This window comes from Ictidomys tridecemlineatus, chromosome 8 (assembly GCF_052094955.1).
Source record: "Ictidomys tridecemlineatus isolate mIctTri1 chromosome 8, mIctTri1.hap1, whole genome shotgun sequence".
NCBI classification, from domain to species: domain Eukaryota; kingdom Metazoa; phylum Chordata; class Mammalia; order Rodentia; family Sciuridae; genus Ictidomys; species Ictidomys tridecemlineatus.
Window position 1 is genome coordinate 2738279 of NC_135484.1, and position 22794 is coordinate 2761072.

The window sequence follows — 22794 nt, forward strand, 5'->3', positions numbered from 1 at the left end:
CATGAGAGGCGAGAGGTTCACTTGTTTTCACAGAGGAGCAAATGAATTTCATGAAAGCCTTCAATCGACATTCCCAGAGGACCTCGGCTACATAGTGCAGCATGATTGTGGCTGCTACAGGGGTGCATAACTGCCACCACCAGCTGTCCTCAGAAAGGTAAGCAAAGAGCAGAGTATGTCTGTAGGGTTTCAGTCTTTTCCTGCTCTCCCTTTGGAGACAGAGTTTTGAAGAAAGCACTCTCTCTCAAAAACTGATTTCCCAAAAAAGAAAAAGACCAACAGACTGCATAAAAATTCATTTTTTGTGTCATTCTTTGGATTGATGTATAGCAACAAAATGTAAGAGCAAATCCTTGGGAAAACATTTAACCCATTATCATTCAATAGTTTATATGCTCAGAAAAAGAGCTCAGCTCAGGAACCCTGGGCATCGCTGCTTATGAATTGGCACATGGCAAACTGCTAGGCATTTCTTCAGTAATGGAGAAAAGCACCCAAGGCAGAGAAAATACCTGCTTTATTTTTATCATTTGAATATTCATCGTCTCTTTCCAGATGTCACCAGCCCTCTAGAAGACACCTCACTGTGCCTCAAGAGTCCAAGAAGGTCACCTGCAGCAACAAGAGGCATTTCAAGTGGGAATCAGTGAAGGCAGGAAGCATGGAATTTGGGTGGAGAGGAACAAGACATTTTGGAGAGCAAGATTCCACACAATGAGAGCTGGTGTGTGTACAAAGTCTAGTTGGTGAACCGTGGCTTCGCAGACTGAGCAGGATGGTCCAGCTGAGCGGGAGTTTTCACACTGTGTACATATGCATGTGCTGGGGAAAGAAAGGATAGAGTGATGCCTTTGGAGAAAGAAGATGGACCACATCATTACCACCTCCATCATAAGATGCCAAGACTGTCGCCTCTACTCTGCAGATAGAGGAAACTGTGGAAGGTTTTTAAACACAGGACGAGAGGCACAGGACCAAGAGAAACAGCTTTCCATTTTAAGTGACCTGTGGCCGCAGGTGGAGAACGAGAGGAAGGCCAGGCTACCGGATCAGACTGCAGGGTCAGTGGAGTTTATCCTGGCCATCTCTGTGTACTCCATCCATTGGGTCTTTCCAACCTCTCAAACCCCCTGCAATCTATCTGCCTATATGTCTGCCCTCTCTTGGGGAAGGGGCTGCCTCTTCATCATCTTCATGTTCATGACTGCAAGCAGGGTTGGCAACAACACTCCCTTCCCTCACCGCAGGTGCACAGCCATGGTACCACTTTTTGGTCTCTGCCATCAGAGCAGTGCACTTTGCTTCAAGGAAGCATCAACAGCAGAAACACCAAAACATGTAAAGGAAAGGAAATAAGTTCTCTGGAGAGGAAGCATACCTAATAAGCGGTGCTGCTCTGCAGCTCTGTTGCATCTCTTCTCATCAATCATATTTCTTTCAAAAGGTATTTCTAAATTCTCCTTCTCCCTCATGCCTGACTGAGCCCTTAATTCTCTGACAGGGTGGGCCTTGGTTCCCGCTGGTCAGCTCCTACATCAGTTGACTATGGCCCTGACAAGGAAATGGACAATGTTCATTCACAAGGTCTTCTGGGGCCTTTGGCTTCAAGGAAGAATAGCTATTGTGCTACTGTTTGTACCAGGATTTGTGTACCAGGATTTGATATCACATCCAGAGAAGCAACCGAGACAGCTGCAAGAATAAAAGACCAATGGCTAAATACTGTTTTTATCCCAAACTCATGGGTCATACACATTTTATACATTTCTAACCAGAGACTCAATTTTAAATGTAACATTCTATTTAAACGGTCACAGAAGAGTGACACACTGACATAGTCAATGTTTTTGACCAAGAACAACATGAAATCTTAGAGATGGGATCAGGAAATTTAAAACTGTGGCCATCAAGGCTCCACATTACATTTATTTCAAAAGGCTGAACATTCCACCATTGGAGAAAGGTTGGCATATAACCAAGAAGTCCTCTGGGAGTAAGCCCTTTAACCAAGGTCACTTGGGTGTGGGATGGTCCATGGGGGTCCCATCAGGCCCCAGGTCCTGTATCTTCCCAGCACAGCCTTGGGCTTAAGGAACTTATCTGCCATTTCAGCACTGTGCCTAGAATCATCTTAAACAATGAAATATTCAACAACAAAAAGAGAACAAAAATATTAAAAACTTGGCACTTATGAGGCTGATAGGGACACATTTACAGTACGAGCTGAATCAAGAAGGCAGGAATGTGCACTTTTGGTTGCTTAAAAATTTCAGTCCTCTGTCCAAGTCCCTGAATGACCTTGATTATATTACAAGTATCCACTGACTTGGGGGCTACAAACTTTAGTGGGTTTGTGTGTTTGCAAATATAGAACCTGTGAATGATGAGAATCAAATTGCATATTTCATTTAATCCTCATAAAACCGGAAAGGTAGGAAATATGTTGATTTTCACATATCAGAAAATGAAACAAATTTAGGTTGCCTTGTCCTTAACCCTGCTGTTACAAAAGGGTAGAGTAAGGATTCTAACCCTCAGTTTAATGCCAGAGCCCATTCGTTTTGTTTTAGCTATACATGACAGTAGAGTATATTTTGACATATATACATGGAGTATAACTTATTATAATTAGGAGCCCATTCTTGTGGTTATACATGATGTGGTGTTTCACTGGTCATGTATTCATATATGAACATAGGAAAGTTATGACCAATTCATTCTACCATAAACCTTTATGTCATCTCTATAAGGGTCTTGTCTCAGCAAACTTATGGAGTGTTTTTAAGGAAACTATATGCTTTTATATAGAGTGTAAAAGTAAAAAAAAAAAATCCCACAACATTCTTAAAGCTTCAATAATACTTGGGTATAAAAGTTTTTACCCAAGTAGATTGACCATATGATGTTGCCCTTTTTAGTTTCAACTATTTTAGTTGATCATTGGCAGTTTCATGTTTCAACCTCATATAATTCTTGGAAAAACTCTTTCATTACTTTATTTCATCATTTTCATAAGGGAAACTAGACTCTTTAAAGTACTTATTCATGTATTCTATACTTCCTTTTTCTTCTTTATTTATTTATCTTGGTGGTACTGGGGATTGAACCCAGGGATATTGGACCACTTAGCTCCATCCTAGACTTTTATTTTTTTAAATTTTGAGACTGGGCCTTGCTAAGTTGCTGAGCAGGCGTTGAGCTTTCAGGAGAACTTCGTTTCTCCTGCCTCAACCTCCTAAATCATACATATTACAAGCACATACCATTGCCTGCGACTATACTTTCTTAAATAGAAGTATAGAGGTTTATTTTCCAAATTATCACCCACTTTCTGATCTTTTAAGGAATAAAAAGATAAGACTTCACACTTTACTATAAATAGGACAAATATTTTGTCCCTGGGCTGTTTTGTCACAGGAAGTATAGGGGTCTTCTAGCTCTGTTCTTATCAGATACAATCTCTCCTGGAGGCAACAGGATGGACCCGAACGTCTTTCGGGGACCCCCTTTTAAGGGTCAGATTTCAGCCCAGGGAAAGTGGGTGAAAAGTTAAAGGAGGCTTTTTCTGCCATGTTAACAAATCGGAGGAGCAGAAAGGTCCAACCTTCCCTCGAACCTCTCGGACCTTTCTCGGCAAGGTGGAGGGAGGGAGGGAGGGAATGCCACCTCCCCGTCCGCTAGTGTCGTCGCCAGGCCGGAGGAGGGCGGCGGGCGCGCGCTGCGGGGCCGCAGTGCCACTGCAGCCCGGAGGGCGGGCGGGGGGACAGCCGCCTGCTGCGACGTCCCGACAGTGCGAAACCTGCCACATCCTGCAGCGCCGGCGTCGGCCTCCAGACCAGCGCAGGAGCGGGACGGGCCGTGCCCGCACGGACCTGGCCCCCGAAGGCGTCGTGCAGCTGCTGGGTGCACCCGGCCCTAGCGCGCGGGGTGGGCGGGGCGCCGACGCGCGTGAGCGCACAGCTAGCTACGGTGGCCTCAGGGGCGCGCCGGAAGCGCCAAGCCGGACTTCCGGTCGGCGCGTGGGTGGAGGGGACTCGGTTCCGAGTTTCCGGGTGGGCGCGAGCGGCCGGCTCTGCGGCCCGCAGACTGGGCCATGGAGAAGTTGCGGCGCGTCCTGAGCGGCCAGGACGACGAGGAGCAGGGCCTGACCGCGCAGGTAGCAAGCGCGCCCGGCCGCGGCGAGGAGGGCGAGGGGGATGTGGGGCGGCCGTGCTGGCCGGGGCCGCCGGGGCCCGCGCTCCGCGGTCCGGTCCTGCCGGGCTCGGGAGCCTGGAGGAGGACGGGTCCGGACTAGCGGAGTCGTCTGCCGCGGCCTGAGGCCTAGCGAAGGCCTCTTAAAGGACGAGCGGCCCTGTGTCTGCACGGTCCCCGGGAGGCTGGGCGAGCCTGGTAAGCGCGGCTTCCCCGAGTTGAGAGGTGCGGTGGGGCTGCGCGGAAGCGCTGGTGTCCTGGGCGCTCCTGGCTCCTTGTCGCGTTTGTTCAGCGCTTCTCGGGGACAGGGTTCCGGGCCAGCCCGCAAGCCTACAGAGACTGTCCAGCCTCTGCCCTCGGTGACTCTTAAGAGGACTGCAGGAGCCCGTAGACGACAACATCAGAAGTGACAGCCCCTATTCTGTGCTCTACGTTATGCTGTTTGTTCCACACTAGAGAGTGGCCATAGAGAGTCATGCGTGGCCACTTACATTTAAGTTAATTAAAATTTAATAAGATTTATAATTTAGCTCCGTAGTCGCTCTGCCCTATATTGAACCTATATTTCAAGTGTTCAGTAGGCACGTGTGGACACTGTATGGGCAGTGCATGTTTACCACATTTCCACTCCAGGAAGGTCTGTTGCACAGTGCTGCTGAGAACCTTGGGGACATGAAATTGATATTGTCCTTTCTCTTGAGGCTACTATCTGGAGTTGAGCAAGATGTGTAGAGATTTGTGTTGACGAATGTTGTTCATTCAACAAATCTTCAGGTTCCCAGCTTTGCTTGGCACTATTCAAGATGCTAGTTAGCAGTGACCAACACAAAAGCCTTTCCCACACGTTTTAATTGGGGAACATTTAATAAACAAATGCATAATGCATCAGGCAGCACTAAGCGCTGAAGAAATAATCAGCAGGTCCAGGAGTGAGGGATTGCATATTGTGTAGGGTCCTGGAGGAGGCTTCCCTGTGGGGGTGGCATGTGAGTGTAGAGCTGCAGGCCTCTGGGAGAGTGATGGAGAAGGGTCCCAGAGAACCTTGTGTGTTCCTCGGATTCTAGGCTAAGACAGGGTGACTGGAGCAGAGGGAAAGAGACAGGCATAGGAGGTAACGGCAGGAATGGGATTGCCAAACTAGTTGTGTCTCCTACGCTGTAGAAAAGATTTAGCTTTACTAAGTGTGGGATGGATGGTTTTGAGCAGAGTGACAAAGTACCCAGTGGATTTAAAGGATATTTCTCATTGTTCTGTGGAGAACTGACTGTAAAATATAGGTGGAAACCCAGAGGCTGGTCAGGAGACTAATGTAGGAAGTAGTCCCAGTAAGAGATGGCTCACTGGGTTGCTTGAATTCATAATAGAAATGACAGTGGTGAAAATGGGCAGACTCTGTAAACGTCTTGAGTGTAGAGTTACAATATTTAGATTGAATGTGAGAGCAAGAGGAGTCAAGGCTGCCTCTGTGGTTTTGAATTGAGTGACTGGAAAGATGGAGACAACTTTAACTGGGATGTGGAAGGTGCAGATTCAGGGAAAAAAATCACTTCAGCATAGATGCTGTCTGAAGTGCCAGGAAACATGAAGTGGAGATGACAGGAAAGCAGTTGAAGGTAAATTTCTGGAGTCATAAGGAGGAAATAAGAGAGATGAACTTGCAAAAGGGTTGGGTGTAAGTAGAAAAAAAGTTGAGTCTAAGATTTGAGACATCTCTGGATATCTCTGGTGTGTAAGGTTAGGAGGGTGAGCAGGTGACAACAGGTGAGGAAGGAGAACCAACCTAGAGAGACATCCTAGGAAGGGAGGGAAGAGAGGGTTTCATATGCTACAATGGATCCCTTAAGAGCTGAGATTATCAATGGAGGTCACTGGTTTTGGTGGTTATCTATGGCTCCGGAGGAAGAAAGAGAGAGATGATGACTATAGTATCTCAGTGATTTTGCTGTAAGGCAAAGAAGTAGATAGTGGTGGGATGATAAAGTAGGGTCATCTCTTTTTGCAGTACTGGATATAGAATCCAGGGTCTGTTAGACAAATCTTGTTAGACTGCTTACCTATATCCCTAGCCCCAACATTTTATTTTATTTATTTTTTGGTACTGGTGATTGAACCCAGGGATACCTAACCACTGAGCCCCACCCCTTATTATTTTTTATTTTGAGACAAAGTCTCACTTAAGTTCTGAGGCTGGTTTTGAACTTGCAATCCTCCTGCCCCAGCCTCCCAACGTTTTATTTTTTAAGCTGGAAAATACTGGATGTTTCTGCAGACTTGCATATGATCCAGGAAAGGAGAAAATTAGATTCAGGCAACACAGTACCTTTTCAGGGTGCCTCCTGGGCATGTGGCAGTGATTGGGAAGCTGTAGGATTAGATGGGCAGTGGGAAGAGAATTGTACAAGCTGCTGGAAGCAGATGCAGACGCAGATGCAGATGTGGTAGGTGGAACAGGTGAGTTCTTCAGTGATTCCTGAGCTATTCTCACTGAAATAGGAAATAAGGTTCCCAGCCATGAGTCTGGAGGAGGTGGGTCTTAGAAGTCTAAGGAAGAGGTATAAAGTAGTGGTTCAGAAGACTGGGAGTAGTGAGTCCATAGGGAATCACAGTAGACTTGTAGTTCCTCATCCCCACCTGCTGGTAGTGGTCCTAAAGTGAAAGTGAGAGTTGGCAAGGTGAGCATTTTCTCTCCAGCCACATTTGCAGTGGAAGTGTAGGGCAGGGTTCAGATTTGTCTGGTGAAGATGTTGAGAGCCACAGCCGAAGGGGCCCCAGCAAACTTCCAGTTGCCAGCTGATGATTGGCTTACAGCAGCCCCAGCAAACTTCTAGCTGCCAACTGATTGGCTCCTCTGCAGTGATGCTCATTGGGCTGTTTCCCCGCCCTTTCAGACTACGGAACTGCTCACTGGGGGACTTTTTTTGGCTCTGCCCACGGCTACCCAGCCAATCAGCCTCAAGAGCAGGAGGAGTGGGGGAGGTTGAGAGGCTTGTGGGAAGCTGGTGGTGGCAGTTGGGCTCTGAAGGTTTTCCTGAAGAGCTGTGTGGTTTGGCGTGTGTGTTCTAAAAATAAAGTTTGTTTCTTTTGACAAGTGGCTCCTGAATTGTGCCCAGCCAGACTGCGGCATTTGGTGGCCCGTTCGGGGATCGAACCAGCGACCTTGGCGTTATCAGCACTGGGAGACCAACAGGGCATAGGGAGTTGGGGTGGAGGGAAGGTGGTAGACCCTTGGACTGTGGATGTTGGTGGGTGGCTGACTAGAGGTGCTGGAAGGAAGGAGTGATGTCCAGAAAATGGGGTACTTGAACTTGAGGTTAGAGACTACTGTGTTCATGGTGTCCTTGCTAGTAATATATGTGAGATTTGGTGGTGGAAGAATAAGCTCATTGTGTCACCAGGACTGGGGTTCCAAGGAGGTTCCCTAAAAGGAAGTGGACCTCTTCTTAGGCTGTAAGGATCCTTAATATTGTTGCAGTAAAGAATTTAAGTTTGGGACAAAGTGAGGCACAGATTGATTTTATTGAGAAAAAGAAAACAAGTGTCTCCCTGAGTTCCAAGAGCTGCTTTAGAGGAATCATGGAACCTGAGGAGGGGTTTTTAGGCAGTCGGTCAGAAGTGCAAGGAAAACAACAAACAATTGGCATCTGAGAGGCAGTCTTGGGGACTGGTCTCTGGGTCTGCATTGCACCCAGGTGGTGGGTGAGTTCCTGCTAGGTCCATGTGCAGTGGACTGCCTGCCTGGTGTGAGCAGGCAAGGCTGAGTTTGAGTTGGTGTGCCTTCTGTACCTTCAGAATTCCCTTACCTGTTGAACTTGCTGTTCCTTGTGGATCTTGAGGAGGTGGTTAGGGGGAGAGGAAAGAAGGTGAGGACAGTATCAGGAAGAAGCTCTTCCCTTCTGGGGCGAGGAAGCTGAGACTGCAGAGGGAGGGGACACAGGAACACTGGACATTTGAAGGCAGTGCCATAGGATGAGCTGTAGAGCCTGGCTCCCAGGGGAGTGTTGAGGGTCTGGTGCTGCTGAAGTGGAGATGAGACCACATAGGTCTAGGTGTTAGTGCCCTTGCCCAGCACTTAGAACAAGTAGCAGCACTCAGTATCCATTCTTTAAACCAGTAGGTGAGCACATGAATGAGTGTGCAGAGGTCGGAGGGTGACATCAGGAGAGATTTTGTGTGTTTAAGATAGAAGAGGCTTAAACATGTTTAAAAGTAGGTGGTCATGGTCTTAGGATGGTATACTAGAGAAAAAACCCATTAATGTTAATTTTGGAGAGTGTCTGAAGGACTGGGTCCTAAAACAGGTGGGCAGGACCACCAGAGCTAATAAGAGAAGACCTGACCTGGGAACCAGAGCAACATGTAATTTCCACTGAAAAAGGTGAAGACAAGGACCTGATAAGGGCTCCCCCAAGGCTGAGGACCAGCCCAAGTGGTAGCTATTGAGTCAACTTGCTGCTGGGACAAGTTTTATCATTAAGCTACATACTGGATTTTGGCAGTGCAGTAAGAAGGGATTTCAGTTAGGAAGTGAGCCCTGGGAGTGGGAAGTGCAAGGAGTTGGGGAGGGTGGCGGAGGCCACTATAGGTTAGGGAAACAAAAAGACCAGGCTGTTCACATGGATACATCACAAGGATCAGAACAGGACTGAATGAGATAAGAAGAGCAGAGGTGACCAATTAAGAGGGTGAGGGGGGCTCTTGAGCTTGTGAGCTTGAGTAACCAGTGGACAGTACTGCTTGGAATGGCCTTAAGGAGAGGACCCCAAGGAGGTGTGGTGTGGAGCCCATTCCAGAGGGTCTTAGACACTTCTGCTCATTTGCTTTCTGATCTTTTTTTTTTTTCTTTTGATATCATTATTTTGAAAAAGGATAGGTAGGAATACTGGGTTTGGTGTAGGAATTGAAAGCCACAGCACATTTCCTTTCTTCCATGGCAGTAGCTAGGAACCAGCCCCAGACCCACTAGCACCCCCAGCCATGCAGTGGCTTAGCTCTGCTGTTGCTGGCTACAAATTAGCATCCCTAGTATGTTTTCCTCTCTTGTTTCCTGACTGGTTTTCTTTTTCTTTTATTAAGTGCAGTTTGGTTGCAGGCGGTACTTTGTTTACTGCAGCAGGAAGAAGGCCCTGAGAATGGGGAGAGGGGCCCTTACTCTTGAGGTCCTTTCTCTTTGCTTCCTCTTCTGTTGATGACAAGTAAAATAATTGGTGGCAATTGAAGGGGAGGGGGATAGCAGTTTTAAAGAGTTTGTATTTTTGTCCTAAGACTAAGTGATCACCAAAGTTGCTGGTTTAGTGGGATAGTTCCTCATCCCATTGTTTCCCAACAAGGTCAAAGAAGAAAATAGCACATAGATCTTATGCAAAACAAAGGAGGGGGTGGCTCTTTCTCTTACTTAGAAATGCAGAGCCAGGTTTTCTTGCATGTTGAAGCATTGTAGAATTTTCTTTCTTAAGAGTCGGGAAATCTGTGGTGGGTTTTTTTCCTGTGCCTGGAACACAAGTCATTTGCTTATGAATTTGATTATTCTGTATTTACAAATGGAAATAATTTATCTTTATTTTCATTTTAAAGATCATCACATAAAAGATGGCAATGATAGGCAAAAGACCTATTGTACAGTTAGCCATGTCATTCCACTACTGCAGGAAAAATAAATGGAAAAATGAACCGTTGAACATGGAAACAATGGGGTGACTTAAGTTTGCAAAGTTAAATGAATGTTTTTTCTTTTCCACTTAAATCCTGACATCATTGTAGTTTCACATCATTAGTAATCATGATCAGTGTACTATCCACTTTTTAATTGACATAAAAGTTGTGTATATTTATGGTGTGCACCATGATATTTTGATATATGTATACATATATTGTGGAATGATAGAATGAAACTATGAATGTTTCTAATTTTTTTAAAATGAAACATTTTTTAAAAATGAAATAGTGTGCAGGCTTTAGGTTGTATTCTGTTTTAGGTAGTTAAAATGTACTTGGTATATGTTTTTTCTCATCAGAATGAAATTTAGATGTTATCGTAGACAAGTTCATTCTTTATCTAAAACCAGGTAATTTGTTTGGCTATGACATTGCTGAAAATGTTTATGAATTAAAGCAAACTTTAAAAAAATGTTAAAAGTGATTTGTGTGATATTGACATAGTACTTAGTATTTTTTCTGATTTTCATGCTGCATGTGGATTCTCAGCTTGACTACTGAGGTAAGGCTGTAACCAAAGGTATTGTGAGCTGTTGTATATAAACTTCCTGATTTTGTTTCATTATTCTTGAAAATACATTATAAGCATGTGGTCTTATTTTTAAGTGTTATAATAATGTAAGTTAGAAATTTAAATTTGGGGATTTAATTCAAGACTGTTGACAGTTGTTCAGATTCATTGGGAAGATAAGTTTTAATAGTGCCTTGGTAGTCTAAATTCACTAGGTCATCACTGCTGTTCAAAGTATGCTTCTGCTTCTTCCTACATAGTTGGGTTAGAATTTGCATGGCATGTAGCTAGTCTTTTCATGGTGGAAGAGGTATCTAAGGCTCTCGAGAGCTTTTTGAGAGTGGATGTTGTCCAAAGGTACTGGTGCCTGCCCAGGCGTCCTGCTCCGGCCCTGCAGTGTCCTTTGCTGCTGCCCCCTGTAAGTCTTGCAGTCACCCACTGGGGAGGGGTTACAGAGCGCCAGCCTGCCTTAGGCAGCCCTTCACTCTTGCCACTCATCACCAGGGCCCAGGCGGACCTCCAGCTGAAACACTGCCTTTTTTGGTACCTTCTGCTTCCCTTGCAGCCTCCCTCATTCCTCTTAAAGGATTCTGCTGAGAACAGTTCTTGTAGGAGCATCCCATCCCAGGCTTTAAGACCTGCAGAAGTTGAGGGAATGTAGGATGAACCCTGTGTGCCCCACCCAGCTTCAGTTACCACCTGTTGCCTACTTTGTCTTATCTTTCCCACTTTACATCCTCAAGTGTGTCACAGCATACCTCACACATGATGTCATTTTATCCAGATCAGTATCATCTATGGCCCTGAACAGGTAAGGGCTGTACTAACTCCTACTACCAAACCTGGCAAAATTACATTATTCCTCAGTGTCACCTGATACAGACCATGTTCATATGTCCTCCACCACCGTGGTAGTGATACTACAATGTACAAAAGAAATCAAAGGTTCAGTGTATGTGTTAAGGTAAAACATTGCTATAAGTTGGAGTAATCAGTTTAGTGCATGGTGATTTAAGAACATGTTCTCAATTGTCCCTTCTTCCCTTAGGTCCTGGATGCCTCGTCTCTTAGTTTCAACACCAGATTGAAATGGTTTATCATATGCTTTGTGGCTGGCATTTTCTTTTCTATCCTTGTGAGTTAAGGCTTTATATTGCTTAATTATTTTTATTTTGTATTAGATTAATATTCCATTTGGTACAAATAAGCAATCTGCTTTATCTGAATTCCCGTTAAGACTGTTTTGATGGAGCATAGTCACCTGAAATAAAGGGATAGAGATTAATAAAAAGATGCAGAAATCAGTAGTTCGGGGAGTTCTAAGAATTATTGAAATAATTTTAAGAAAAATCATGCCTCACATGCGAGAGGCCCAGGTTCAGTCCCCACCTCTGATAAGAAAACAAAAGAGAAATCAACATGAGTTAAGAGAACTGGAAAGTCAAAAATTTAGATATGTTTATTACCCTTTTTTTTTTTTTTGGTACCAGAGATTGAACTCAGGGGCATTTAACCACTGAGCCACATCCCCAACCCTTTTTTGTATTTGATTTAGAGACAGCATCTCACTGAGTTGCTTGGCACCCCACCAATGCTGAGGCTGGTTTGAACTCGCAATCCTCCTGCCTCAGACTCCTGAGCTGTTGGGATTACAAGGGTGAACCACTGCGCCCGACTTTATTACCTTTTTTAACTCGCCATTTAAAATGGATGTTTACTTTAAATAGCATAAGATTTACTGAACAAATACAAAGACAGTTTTCTTCTGGCTTATTTATATATGTTTAGGAAAATAGGCAGAGGATTCAATTTAATGTATATCATTGAAAATTAACTGTTTTTACTATGTAACTGGACTCATTTCTATTCAATTATGTCATATAATACAGTGTTACTACTGTATTACTGTAGTAACACTTATATTTTAAGCCTTTAAGATTATAAAATCATTTTTACCTCATTGTAATGTCTGACTCAGGGAACTGGATTGCTGTGGCTTCCTGGAGGCGTAAAGCTTTTTGCAGTGTTTTATACCCTTGGGAATCTTGCTGCATTAGCCAGGTATGGATATAATTTAGCTTCTCAAAATAGCTTGTTTGCTGTCACTTCCAAATTTGCCTTTCTCATAGCACTTTGCTAATAGGATATTTCCATAGGTCTACACATGTTGTAAATTCAGCCAGACTTTATTCCATAAACACCTAGTGATTCCGGCCATGTGGCCAGCTACCATAATACAGAGTACACTATGAGTAGTCAGCATTTGTAGGAGCATGTACTGTGCACCAGGGACTATTCTGAGTGCATGGTGTCAGGATAGCAGGTTTATGGGGCAGGTACCAGTATCGTATTTAGCTGGAGATGGTAGTGCAGAGGGGGCAGGTCACTTGCTCACCATTTGATCCTCATAAGTTGCCTGGGGCAGACACAGGGCTCCAGAGCCCAGGCTTGTAGTGGCTATGCTGTAATTCTTCTCTTGTGGAACTTGGGTTTTATGAGGGAAAAGTCACACAGTAAGCCAGAAAAAGATCTGAAGTTGTTGCTACAGGGCAGAGAACATAAAATTGGTGCCCCAGCAATGACAGGGTAGCTGTATTAGGTTGGGGTTTGAGGTTTCCTCATTTATGAAAGCAGACATTTATTCCTTATAACTTCAAGGGCCAGGAAGCCCAAGAGCTAGGATTCAGTTGTCTGAAGGCCACATCCTGTGGGGGGGGGTGAATGCCCCCTTCCCCTCCCTCACATGGTAGGAGAATGGAAAAACAAGCCTCTGGGGACATCTTGTTTGTTGCACCCTACTCTTGCTCCAGGGAGTGGCCCAGGCCTCCTCACCTCTCAAGATGCAGTCGAGTTGATGGCACAGACTGTAGGTTGTCTGCTAGAAGAATTGGCAAGTGTCCTGTAAAGTCAACGAAAAGCAAAACAGATTGAGGGAGAGAGCTAACAAGGTTTCTTTTATTTTTGTTTAGCCAGACAAATGAATGTGATCTCCGTTATTTTTTTTTCCAAATAGTACGTGCTTTTTAATGGGACCTGTGAAGCAGCTAAAGAAAATGTTTGAAAAAACTAGAGTACTTGCAACAGTCATTATGCTTGTAAGTAAATATTGGCAGTTTTAAAAAAACGTATGTTGTAGTGTTTTTCATTATTATGTCCTCAAGGCCGTGTTGTTAAAGAATTTGAATTATAGAGTGTTGTCTAAAGTTATTGGATTGAAGAAGCCTGCTTACTATTTTTGAGCTTTGTAATTATAACAAAGACTGGAGCTGGGTATGTTTTCATTTTCAAGCCTATAGATTGTTGGATGGTCTGTAATCTTTGGAGGGTTAGGAGTAGAAGACAGGTGACTTCTGAGTCTACCTCTCAGGTAGAATTGGCATATTTGTCGTTTGGTTTTTGTCCCTTCCCTATTTACTAGTGGACAAATAATTCTGCTAATATGGCTTCTGTGACCACACCTTTAAGTTGCCCTTCATTGCGTTGGGGGTTCTGTTCCTATCAGTCATCACTCTTAAATGACATGTTTTCTTTATCTTAAACCAGGGGTGGGGGGTATGAAAGCCACACTTATAGTCAGAAAGTTTCCATCATCGTACATTTTGAATTTTAGCTGAAAATGAGTGTTTTGTGTGAGATGGGTAGAGGAACCCTTCCTCCACTTCATCATCCTGCCTCTGGTACCAGCTTACCTATTCTGCTTTTACTTAAAACATTTGTGCTATTTAAAGAATTTAAACATAAGCATTAGCCAATAAGTGTTACTTTACTTTTAACTGTTAACATTAGCTTTTCAAACACAACTCATTTTTAGCTTCTTTATTCAACTTTATGCTTTTTATTATCATTTTTATAACTCTTCCAGTTGTTTTGAATTTCCTATATTAGCATTTATATCAACATATGTCAGCATTTAACTTTGCCTAAGTTACTAGGAAACTATCTCCTACTGTTAGACTACAGGATGTTTTTATTCCATTAAGATTTTGCTTGGATTTGTTTTATTTACAATATCCTGGCATTTATGATTAACAGTTTTAGTAGTATACCTTAAACCAACACATGTAGTGAAGAGAATGTTAGACTGCAGCAAGTATCCCCCAAGGGACCATAGCTCCGTGTGACACATTGTGGAATAGCTCAACCTGTCTAGCTCGCTATTTACATGGAGATTTGTTTCTAACTCAGCCTCCTATGCCTGCCAGCCCTATGTCAGGTGTGTCACAGAAAATCCTTCTAATATTTTGAGCAGGCGGATAGGTGCACCTCTTTAAAGAGAAGAAAATGTCTAGATGGGCCCACTGTTTAGCAGGGACCCCTAGGTTATAGGTATCAGAACTAGGGTCCCTTAGGTCTCTAGCTTAGACCTCCAGCCTGCTTGTGAAAACATAGGGTGGCTGAAGTTGCTTTCATGAGGATGTGGAATGATAATGTAATCTTTTGTATGAAAAAAAATATTAGGGTCACTATGTAAAATTCAATACAGTTGAACTTACTATGTACTGCCAGTTGTGCTAATGCTAACCATTGGCACTGTTATTAAATTTTAACAGGAGCATAAGAATAGCTTTTTGTCATCTAAATATTCTTCAACCTCAAAAGTTCTTTCAGTTTAATCAAACGTTTATTAGGTGCTTTACTTTGCCAAGGAGTATTGCAATCAGGGACTTCAAGTAAAAGAATAGTCGTGGAAGATATGTGTAAAACTAGTCCGCTGTCTCATTGTTTTAGTTGTAAGGTATATTGCCTATGCAAGTGAATGCAAGGTAGTCAGTGTGTTTTTATTAGACTTTGAAGATCTCACATTTATTACTTATCTTCCCTTTCTGTAGCTCTGCCTCATATTCACCCTGTGTGCCGCTCTTTGGGTAAGTTGCATCAGCTTGCTAGCTTTCTGCCAACTGTCCCCTCTGCACCTGAGGTGTTCTTACATCATCATCTCAAAATGACTCCCAAGTTCAGTTTCTTAGGACCTACCAAAGATCGGGTGTTCTTAAAACATGACTTGGCAACATCTAGTTGGCTGGACATAAGGTAGATAGATACTGCTGCCCATGAGATAGATAGAGGAGGTTGTTAACAAGTGGGTCCCCTTGTGAGCACTTACCCTTAGGCTGTGTTGATGCCTCTGACCACACCTGGATGGGGAGAGGCCCAGGCAGATGCCTGGGTCCTCTGCTGTACATGGGCTGTGCTTTTCATGCTGGTACAGGAGGAAGCAGCAGTGAGGAAGTTCAGTGATGAATGACAGGTAGGCAGGCCAATAGTAGAGAGGCCTGGAGAACAGAATGTTAGCAACAAGGAACAGCAGAGTCTCAGTCACTCCTGTACCACTTGTGAGTAAGCAAGCAGCTCTTCATTAGCTCTTGAAGAAATTATATTATAACAATTCATTTTAATTTATTGGTGTGCCTGATTCTTCATTATATTTCTTTATTTACAATCCTTTGCCTCCTTCCCAAGAGGTTTTGAGGCAGTTCTCGAGTGGTCAAGAAAACATCACATTTTAAAAAGAAAGGGTATTGTACAATATATTTTAGAAATATTCTAGCTGGGTGCAGTGGTACACACCTGTAATCCCAATGACTCAGGTGGCCAAAGCAGGAGGATCCCATAGTTCAAAGCCAGCCTCAGCAACTTAGCAAGGTATTTTGCAACTCATTGACCCCGGTCTCTAAAAAATACAAAAAAACGGCTGGGGAATGTGGCTCAGTGGTTAAGCGCCCCTGGGTTTAATCCCCGGTACAAAAAAAAAAAAAAAGAAAGAAAGATTCTATAAAGCCAGTCATGGTGGTACATGCCTATAATCCCAGTGTCTTGGGAGGCTGAGGTAGAAGGATCACAAGTTCAAGGCCAGTCTGGGCAACTTAGTGAGATCTTGTCTCAAAATAAAAAGTGTTGGGAATGTGGCTCAGTTGTTAAGCACCCTTGGGTTCAATGCCCAGTTACTGCCCCCACACCCCACCAAAAAAATTCTGATTTTCTTTTTTTATTCTGAGCATTTAAGACTGGCTTTAGTTATATGAGATGCCTTCTAGACTTCATTTTCCAAAAATAAAAGAATATTTGTTTTTCTTTTGGTACCAGAGATTGAACCTGGGATGCTTTAACCATTGAAGTACATCCCCAGCCCTTTAAAAAAAAATTATTTTGAGATATAGGGTCTTGCTAAGTTATCTAGGGCCTTGTTAAGTTGCTGAGGTTGGCTTTGAACTTGCAATGTCTCAGCCTCTCGAGCCAGTGGGATTACGGCATGTGCCACTGTGCCCAGCTAAGAATGTTCTTAAATAATTTTTGCACATCTCTGGGGAATACTGATTTCCTATTTTGGAATAGTATAGCAGCCTGCTTGTAAAAAGATTCGCAATAAGTAAATAAAAATAAAAAATAATTATAAGGATGGAAGTGTAGCTCAGTGATCGAGCATTTGCTTAGCTTACTCAAGGCTCTGGGCTCAACCCCAGTACCACAAAAAAATAAAAAATAAAAATAACGATAGTCAAGAAATTGTCAAGATAGATTATTTTAACGCACCCATGGAACTATTTATATTCCAGAAGATCATAGTAATATACAGTTCTCCTTTTAAAAAACCATTCAAAAGGAGCAAGGGGAATGAGTAAGTAAATTCCACAAGAAATGTGAATTTAACTAAGTAGGATTTTAAATATTGATTCTGGAAAAGTTGACATTAATGTCAAAGACCTAACCTTTAAAAGTTTTATATTTTCAGCCTGTGCACAACTATTTTAGTGAAGTTTATTTAATGTCATATATTTTGCAGTATTTAAATTAATAGTTAAAGACACTTTTTGAAAGGAATATACTTTATGGGTATTTAAGTTTCTTAAATCAGACTACAGTTTAATAAAGAAAATAAAATATCCACATTTTTAAAGGGGAAGAAGAATCGAACTTAATTGTACAAAGTATTTTTTAAAAATTTGAACTCACCATTTTCTGTTTTTGCTATTGTTAGTGGCATAAGAAGGGACTGGCCTTACTATTCTGCATATTGCAGTTCTTATCAATGACCTGGTAAGTCTTTTATTACACTAGTTAAAAAGCTAAAGTGACTTGAAATGTTATAAACATTTTGTTTGGAACCTGTAATGCCCTAAAAATAGGGGTTAGAAGCATGTGCTATGGAACCAGATCTCCTGCAAGACCAGGGGAAAGGAGGTTTGGGATGAATCCTTTTGTTCTTGACAGCATGCTTCAGTGGTACCTTGGGAGAGCTGTGGAGTTGGTACACTGGTAGTGGGTGGGGAGTGGGAGTGTTCTCACGAAATTACAGAGCAGTGCGTTCCATGAAAGAAAAATAAGAAATGTAGGGGATGTCACATGGATCCATCAAAATGCAGGACATGCCCAGGAGGATCAGTTTACTGGGCATTCTGCTCCCTGTTGCTGGGTGATCAGTCACAGGAAGAATTTATTCCCATATGGCCCCGTAAGGCTGGAGTTTTCCTCTACATGGCAGCGATTATGTTACTTGTTAAGAACTGCTTTTGAGCTGTCTCTCTCTTTTCCCTCTTCTCTGAATGTTGAGGTGCCCTTCTCCTGGTCAGACTCTCCTTGTAACCCTTGTGTGTCTTGCACTGCAGCTCATCTTCCTGCAGGCAGGCAGTGCATGTTGTCTGCTTAAAGGTGTCCCTAGGCTAGCTCCTTGCCTCTTCTGTGTTGGATGGATAGAGTGCTTTTCCTGTTCTTTTAAAGCCCTGTATGCTTGTCGTAACCGCTTCCTAGTTTCAGATCTCCTGTTTGATGTCACCCATCCTGGGATCAGTCATTGTTTTGGCCTAATTCCCATCCTTCCCTGATAGATTTAACATCAGTGAATGTTAAATATAGTTCTCTCTACATATTTCAAAATAACTATGCTGTTATATATAGTGTTATATTTTACTTTTTCATTAGAATCTGAAGAAATTTAATTGAATCTCTTATTTTCTCTAATATTCTACCTTTTATTATCTAATCTATACTCAATAATTGATTTATCCCCAAAGGAAAACATAATTAACATTGTTATTTTACAAGTTCCTATTTTTTAAAAAATAACTTAAGAGAATAACTTTTTTATTATAAGAAGCTCAAACTTCAGTATGCATCAGAATCACCTAGGGAGTTTTTGTTAATGTTGGTCTGGGAGCGTAGCTCAGTAGTAGAAGCTCACCCAGCTTGCTTAAGGCCCTGGATTTGGTCTTACAGACAAAGAAAGCACAGAATGCTTGATAAAGCAATCTTGTGATTGAGGAGGTCACAGTGGGGCCTCGTGATCCACACCCCACCACCCCCTCCCCGTACCGGGGTTGAACCCAGGGATCCTCCTGCCTCAGCCTTTCAAGTCACCAATCTCCCAGCTAGTGATTTACGCCTTAACAAGCTCTCAGATGGTACTATTGATGTTCTGAGCTCACATCTTGAGAACCATGATATAGTATTCTGCTGCCATGCTGGTCATGCTGCTAGCCATTGCCACTTGGCATAAAGGAAGCTATGATGTAGAACAAATGTCAACATACTTGAATTTTTCTTGCAGGTATAGTCTGTCGTACATCCCATATGCAAGGTGAGTTTGTTTGAATTCTGTCTTATTCTTTCTGGTCCTTTAACTATTTTTACACAAATACATAAATTTAAATAATTTTTATATTAAAACATTGTTTAAGAACTTTTTCAGTTGTCTTTGGCTACGTTTTTGCTTAAAGAGATAAAAAGAAGGTTGTCTCTGTTGATGCGTTCTTCAGGCTGGAAATTTACTCCTGTCTTACCACATGAACTTTCTCAGGGAATTTTTACAAGAGATTCTGGATCCTTCTATAGCTGTGCATGTTCAGTAAGTAGGATGCAGAGACTCTGGTAAAAAATATTCTGCTTTTGAACAAAATGGGAAAGTTACTAGAAAATGGCATATGATATATAGATGTTTTTAGCAGCAGAAACATCTGTAATCTGCATGTCAAGAGATGACAGTTAATTCCTTAACATTTTCCAGAGCAGTATATTAGTTTTAGTTGGGGAAGAAAAACAAAAATAATTCCAGCCTTCAACTTGATAGATTTAGAAAAAGGTTCTGGTCACCATTTGACCCAGTTATCCCTCTCCTTGGACTATACCCAAAGGAGTTAAAAACAGCATACTACAGGGACACAGCCACATCAATGTTTATAGCAGCACAATTCACAATAGCTAAACTGTGGAGCCAACTTAGATGCCCTTCAGTGGATGAATGGATAAAAAAAAAATGTGGCATATATGGAATTTTACTCAGCAATAAAAGAGAATAAAATCATGGCATTTGCAGGTAAATGGAAGGTGTTGGAGAAGATAATGCTAATTGAAGTTAGCCAATCCAAATGTGTTCTCTGATATAAGGAGGCTGACTCATAGGCGGGTAGGGAGGGAGAGCATGGGAGGAATAGATGAATTCTAGATAGGGCAGAGGGTTGCGAGGGAAAGGGAGGGGCAGGGGATTAGCAAGGATGATGGAATATGATGATCATTATTATCCAAAGTACATGTATGAAGACAGAATTGAGTGTCAACATACTTTATATTCAAACAGAGATATGAAAAATTGTATACCTGTATTGTGGTATATATGTATAATAAGAATTGTAATGCATTCTGCTGTCATTTTTTTTTAAATCAATAAAAGAAAAATGTTCTGGTGAGGCATGGCTTTGTTTCTTTGTAAAATTTGGAAACCTATATATTTTAAAAGCCAGCAAAATTACATACCTAATATGAACAGTGAAGGGAATTGGTAGAATTTCTATTTTTTTAATTTTTATTCCACTTTAAAAAAAGAGAAAAAGCAGAAGAGTCACAGATGAGAAGACTGTAGAACAGGGTCCACGTGGTAATTGTACTTCAGCAACTTGGCTAGGAGCCTCTCCATGTTTTGAGATGTACTGTCCACCCCTGCCTTGCATGAGGCTGCATAGACAGGGCACAGCTTCTGGAAAATTACCCACCCCTTCCCAATGAGTTAGGATCCTGCACTGGAAAGTAACATGCAAGAGAAGCCTCAGATTTTATTATTGTAAATTTTAACAGTCTAGGCTGGGGCCATGGCTCAGTGGTAGAGCACTTGCCTAGCATATGTGAGGCACTAGGTTCGATTCTCAGCACTGAATATAAATAAATAATTGTCCAATGACAACTAAAAAAGTAATAAAAATTATTAAAAAGAGAGAGAAAAAGATTTTTTAATATTTATTTTTTAGTTTTCAGTGGATACAACATCTTTATTTGTATGTGGTGCTGAGGATCGAACCTGGGCCGCACGCATGCCAGGCGAGCGCGCTACCACTTGAGCCACATCCCCAGCCCTAAAAAAATTTAACAGTCTAGGTAAAAGGGTTTTTAAAAAATGAATAGACATTCTAAGTAGGAGTTCAAACATACGGTTATAAAAGTGTGAAAGTTTGGGAATTGTTAAGATGCAATAATAAGCATTTTGCTTTTAAAATCCAGTTTCTTCGTTCTTTTTAAAAGTTAATTCTTTTGTCAGTTTTGGTATTAATATTTATTTCTTTGAGTTAAAATCAGCATATGTGCTGGTAAAGATTTTCTAAATAACATTTTAAAAGTTAGCAAAATATTTAAGTCTCAGCTTTTGATTTTAACTGATATTCAAAACCGTGTAGTTGATCAACGTGCTGGAGCCCACCAAGCCCATTGTAGAAAGGGAACTGAAAGCTTGGCAGGGAAACCTGGAGCAGACTGGTTACATTCTCTGCGCTTTCCTTCCTCTTATCACAGGGATGCGGTACTTAAATGCTGCTCTTCTCTTCTAAGTTGAAAATCAGAAACTGCTCCTGGAAAAGCACCTTGGGATGCTGAGAGTCCCTTGCTAGTGAAGCACTCTGTTCCTGGTGCAGTGGTCACTCCAGCAACAACCACAGGACAGCGTAAGCCCTTCTGCATACTGGTCAGACCACACACTCAGTTAAAAAGCTAAACGTGCCTAGCTTTAACTTTGCTGTATCATTAACGTGCTCTTCCAAAGATAAAGAGATTTTAATCATTGCCAATTTTAAATAATTTTAGCCAGTTTTTTTAATCTTTTCAAAACAACTTTTAAAATGTGAATATTTAAGGGAGAAATCTGTGCTGTGAGAGATCCTTAGCTTATTTGGCTTTTTAAAAGTGTCTATGTTTTTAAGACATCCTTTTTTAAAAAAAACTTTAAAAATGTGAAACTTTTTACTGTAAGCTTAAAATTGCTTATTACATGTAATAAAAATAATATATGTGTATATATCTTTAAAATTTGAAATAAACCCATCCTTGGAAAAAAACAATAACATCTTCTGTGTTGAATTTGTAGTATTTTAAGTGATTCAGTTCAACAGAATTTAGTCAGGCATATATTCTTTCTGTAGAAAAATAAATACCAAAAAAAAAAAAAGAAAAAAATAAATATAGTCTCTGTCCTGGCTGTGATGGTGGTGGCCAGGTGAGTCCTCTCAGGTGCCAGCAAGGACAGGAGGCTGCCTCCACCCTGTGGGCAGGGGTGGAAGTGGGGGGTGGGAGGGGTTGGCTGCCCCAAAGTGCCTGAGGGGGCCTTCAGGGGTAGTGGTAGCCTGGCACTAACTGCTCCCCCTCAGTTGCCCATGGGTTGACCCTCGCCCGGTCAGGGGCCAACAGGAATGGATTTACAGGGAAAGGCATGGGCATGTAAGCATGGTAGTGTAACGAGAAGGCTGTGTGTTGAGAGTTAGGGGAAAGGCCTGCAAAGGGCCATGGGAGGATTGTTCTTTGTGGTCAGTGCAGAGAAGGGTGGGGCAGCGAGCAGTCCATGCATCATAGCACCATAGCATAGTGAAGGCGGAGGAAGCGCAGGACTTCGGTGTTGCCAGAGTGAAAAAGTGGGTGGTCTTGGGAGTTTGGGGGGAATAGCCAGGTCAGACCCCCAAGGACTGTGGAAGTCCCTGGCCAACGCCCACCTTCATTCATGCAGAAGGGCATGCTATGGGGCATCATCAGGTCCAGCACCAGGCCTTGGTGCTAGGAGGAGACCCAAGACATCCTAGTTTTTACAATGTGATTGCAGAGGTACCACAGGGGTGCTGCAATGGGGTGCAGAGCGCAGCTCACTAGCTGCAGGGTGAGGCAGTGACAGCCAGAGGAAGAGCCGGTGCAGAGGAGTCCAGTCCAGTATGTGTGGAGTGCAAGTAGAGGAAAGGCTGCAGGAAACCCTGTCAATGAGAAGAGTTGTTTTAGATAATTACAGATGACAGGAGTCATGAAAATAAGAGAATTTAGTTCTCAGTATACATGGGGAGAAAGCAGCCACATGGTCCCCAGGGACCTGCTTTTCCACACCATGGCCCCGCCATAGCCTTGCAAATGTGGAGCTGTGAGGCCAA

The 22794-nt window shown here is 42.6% G+C and overlaps 1 protein-coding gene and 1 long non-coding RNA gene across 4 annotated transcripts; one reads left to right on the top strand and one right to left on the bottom strand.

The window, feature by feature from the left end:
* Positions 1–499: 499 nt before the first annotated feature.
* LOC144365954 (uncharacterized) lies at positions 500–4022 on the bottom strand. The gene is made up of 2 exons (XR_013424687.1): positions 3626–4022; positions 500–822 (listed from the first exon to the last, which is right to left on the bottom strand). It is a non-coding gene; the product is annotated as an uncharacterized LOC144365954 (long non-coding RNA).
* On the top strand, positions 3979–21729 carry Sft2d1 (SFT2 domain containing 1). Of its 3 annotated transcripts, XM_078018761.1 has the most exons (9): positions 4163–10253; positions 10393–10405; positions 11463–11549; positions 12393–12475; positions 13428–13509; positions 15244–15279; positions 17391–17449; positions 18957–18986; positions 21185–21729. In XM_078018761.1, the coding sequence occupies exons 1-9, from the start codon at positions 10186–10188 to the stop codon at positions 21222–21224; spliced, it is 498 nt and encodes a 165-aa protein (XP_077874887.1). In that variant the 5' UTR covers positions 4163–10185; the 3' UTR covers positions 21225–21729. The 3 variants fall into 3 exon arrangements, with proteins under 3 accessions (XP_005321492.1, XP_077874887.1, XP_040139493.1); XM_005321435.5 differs by lacking the exons at positions 4163–10253; positions 10393–10405 and adding an exon at positions 3979–4156; XM_040283559.2 differs by lacking the exons at positions 4163–10253; positions 10393–10405 and adding an exon at positions 10412–11378.
* The last annotated feature ends 1065 nt before the right edge of the window (positions 21730–22794 follow it).

Bases quoted from the DNA above. Each gene is read 5' to 3' on its own strand.
- Sft2d1 (XM_078018761.1), top strand. From the start codon at position 10,186: ATGTTTTTTCTCATCAGAATGAAATTTAGATGTTATCGTAGACAAGTT. The intron at 11,550-12,392 runs GTGAGTTAAGGC...TGTCTGACTCAG, and splicing joins GCATTTTCTTTTCTATCCTT to GGAACTGGATTGCTGTGGCT. The intron at 15,280-17,390 runs GTAAGTTGCATC...TGCTATTGTTAG, and splicing joins CCCTGTGTGCCGCTCTTTGG to TGGCATAAGAAGGGACTGGC.